The sequence below is a fragment of the Dysidea avara genome, chromosome 1, assembly GCF_963678975.1.
Source record: "Dysidea avara chromosome 1, odDysAvar1.4, whole genome shotgun sequence".
Classification (NCBI taxonomy): Eukaryota; Metazoa; Porifera; class Demospongiae; order Dictyoceratida; family Dysideidae; genus Dysidea; species Dysidea avara.
In genome coordinates this window covers 41839456-41842473 of record NC_089272.1, presented here as the reverse complement: position 1 = coordinate 41842473, position 3018 = coordinate 41839456, and the positions used below count along the sequence as shown (strand labels likewise).

At 41.1% G+C, this 3018-nt stretch overlaps 1 protein-coding gene across 1 annotated transcript; it reads right to left on the bottom strand.

Moving 5' to 3' along the window:
- Positions 1–2138: 2138 nt before the first annotated feature.
- Positions 2139–2714, bottom strand: LOC136246767 (uncharacterized). The gene has a single exon (XM_066038335.1). The coding sequence runs from the start codon at positions 2712–2714 to the stop codon at positions 2139–2141; it is 576 nt and encodes a 191-aa protein (XP_065894407.1).
- Between the last annotated feature and the right edge of the window lie 304 nt (positions 2715–3018).

The following is a 3018-nucleotide window of genomic DNA, read 5'->3' as shown; positions in this document are numbered from 1 at the left end:
CAAAAACGAGAACCATTACACGATAAAAAATGGCAAGATAGTGCAGAGGGTATGTTAAACTCACTCTGCACTGATAATCACATAATCCCCTCAAATGATTCCTCTGATGTATATAATTACAGTTGATTCTCATGATCATCCCCTTGTCACTTTATCACTTAACTGTCAATCTCTTTTAGGTAAATGAGAATATTTTTGGACTTAATTGACACACATAAGGCTAACGTTATAATCCTGGCTCAAACCATCAGTATCCTCCAGTGAAGTATTTCCATCTGAATAATACTGACTATCGTCGGGATCATGCAGATGGGTATAGCAATATGTTTGTGGCATGTCATAGTTCTCTCTTATCATGTGAGTTAGACACATCTGATACTTCGTGTGAACTAGTATCTGTCAAATTAAGCTCGCTAACAACACATCACTTATTGCAATCTCAGTGTACCGACCACCTTCCTCAAGTGACCATTACCTAGATAACCTCTGTGACCAATTTACTAGTATTGCATCAAGTCATCCCAATTCTACAATCTAGGTAGCAGGTGATATCAATTTACCAGATATAGCTTGGTCTGATCACTGTGTTAAAGACAATGCCTATCCTTAAACATCAACAACATTTTCTTAAATATCATAGATACTAATGGACTATTACATGTGGTTGATACTCCAACTAGAGGTGCAAATGTATATACTTGACATTTTCTTGACAAATAGACCTTCACTGATGTGAAATAGTAGATGGCATTAGTGACCATGAAGCTGTTGTGATGAAATCACATCTGATGGTTAAATTGACTTCCCCTCCTACATGAACACTTTACGAGCAGTACTGTATGGACTAATAAATTCATTGCAACTATGAACCTTGTTTAAGGAAATAGTGGCGGCCTAGTCCGGCTATTGGTAAAATTCAGAATCACGGAATTCCGCACCTGTCAATTTCATCACGTGAATACATTTGTATCTAGCAGTAACTTCATTCTAGCGTTTTACATTACAGTGTTCCTATTAAAAGTGGATGACAACAGCGAAGCAGAGGACCTTGCAGCAGACGAATCAGACAGGAAACTGGTGCCAACTGTTTTGCTATCGCCTCGTACGCTATTCCAGTCATGGTGTTCTTCATAGTGTTTTTATTAACTGAAACTGTAAGTGCTCCCTTGGCAAAATCCTAGCTAAATCGCCAAGTGTCACGGCCACGGAGAAATCCAGTGAATCCATGATAGAATGGCACGCTGCACTCACTGAGCTAGCTGTTCTACTATGCTACTCATCACTGAATTGTTGCTTTACGCGTGATAACACTGAGACAGCATTGCAAGACTTGCAAGGCGAGAGTGTAGCACATTTCCTGGTGGTTAACTAACTGTACTGTGTGGAGTGCAAGGCGGGCAGCAAATCCTTGAGCAAATCGCTTCGCCAGTCCAATTTCCACTGGTCAGTTTCTTCTCAGTACTATGATGTCTCCTTAGTCTAATTGTTGACAGCCATTTCTGAATACGGCAACTAGCCACGTTTCTCTAAAAATAGTAATAATAATATACAACTGTAATGTAATTGTATATAGCTTATCCGTTTACGTCTTTTTACATCATTTTAAGTTAGTAACAGTTACTAGACACCATGTTTTTGAGGCAAAAATCAATTGGACCCATGCGAGAAAATGAAACTTTTTGCAGTTTTGCACAATTAAAGAAAGACTTGGGGGAAATCACTACACCGAGTGAGTTACTTATAGTAATAGCCAATTGTAGAGTGGGAATAGACTCTTTCCAAAAATACATCACTGCTTAGCAACTGATGAGTATAGTGGATTTACCTGTCGTAGGAGGTATCCTGGTTACAGCATCAAACTTATACGCTATTGGTGTGAGGGGGATATTGTTACAGTTTCTGCAGTTGAATTTTGATGCGCACTGAGACACTTTGTGGCAGGCTAAACAATTGAAGTACAGACCAGCGCTTCTGACTATAGCAAGCCTTTCCTTTGGACTAGTAACTGAGGTACACGCATTAGTTCGGTATCCACCCCTACAAAAGGCACATACTGGCTCTGTTTTCCTTTTTTCACGAGTGTGAGTAGGTCTCTGGGTACCTGCATAAAAGGAGGCTGTGGTTGGTAAGGAACCAGTTCAATTCGGTAACTTATGCCAAGAGTGTTGGCCAGCTTCATAAATATGAATTTCCTTCAACACACTGGCTAGCAGTTCATCAATGGTCCACTCTGAGTCATAATGGTCACAGGCCATACGGATCTTGATTTCTGGTGGTAGTTTTCTAAGAATTACTGTGGTTAATAAAGGTCCATAGGTGTCTGTTGATTGGTCTAAAGCTGACAAGGCCCTAATATGGTTTTGTATGGAGTCATAAAATGCTTGTAAGCTGGGAAGATGGTTTGATGGTGTAGACACATTCAATAAGGCTTCCTTGTGGGCCTCTACAAGTTTGTATTGCTGACCAAACCTCTCCTTCAGTAGTGCAGTGCAGTGTGGATAATTAGCATAGGATAGAGAGAAGCCACCAATTACACGGGCTGCATCTCCATGTAACTGAGCCCGCAGGTAATTCAACTTCTGTACAGGCATTAGATGTGGATTTGAGTCCACTGCTGCAGTGAACGAATCCCAAAAGGTCTGCCACTCTAATGGGTTACCATCAAAGGTAGGTAGGGACAGTTTGGGAAGCCTTGTGTGACCAATATGGTGCATGTCTCTGGTATTTTCATACACATCTGATGTATGCCTACTCACTTGTGTGGATGCTGCATTGGAATGTAATGGCTTCTTGGTAACTACTGTGTCGGGCAAAGTAGCTGCTGTCACTTCTGCTTTGTGCAATTCTCGGTGATTCGCTCAGATTCTGTAGTTGCTCCAACTGAAGTCAAGCGTGGTGGAGTCCTATCAGTTGCTGTGGGTGGGAGGATGGGACCTTGTGCCATTGGCAATTGATTAGCCTTCTTAGTGAATTCCACCAACACTGCTATTTGCTGTTTCAAGTTTGTCTGGTAAATGT

Excerpts from the sequence above, each read along its gene's own strand:
- LOC136246767 (XM_066038335.1), bottom strand. The coding sequence starts at position 2,714 with ATGCACCATATTGGTCACACAAGGCTTCCCAAACTGTCCCTACCTACC.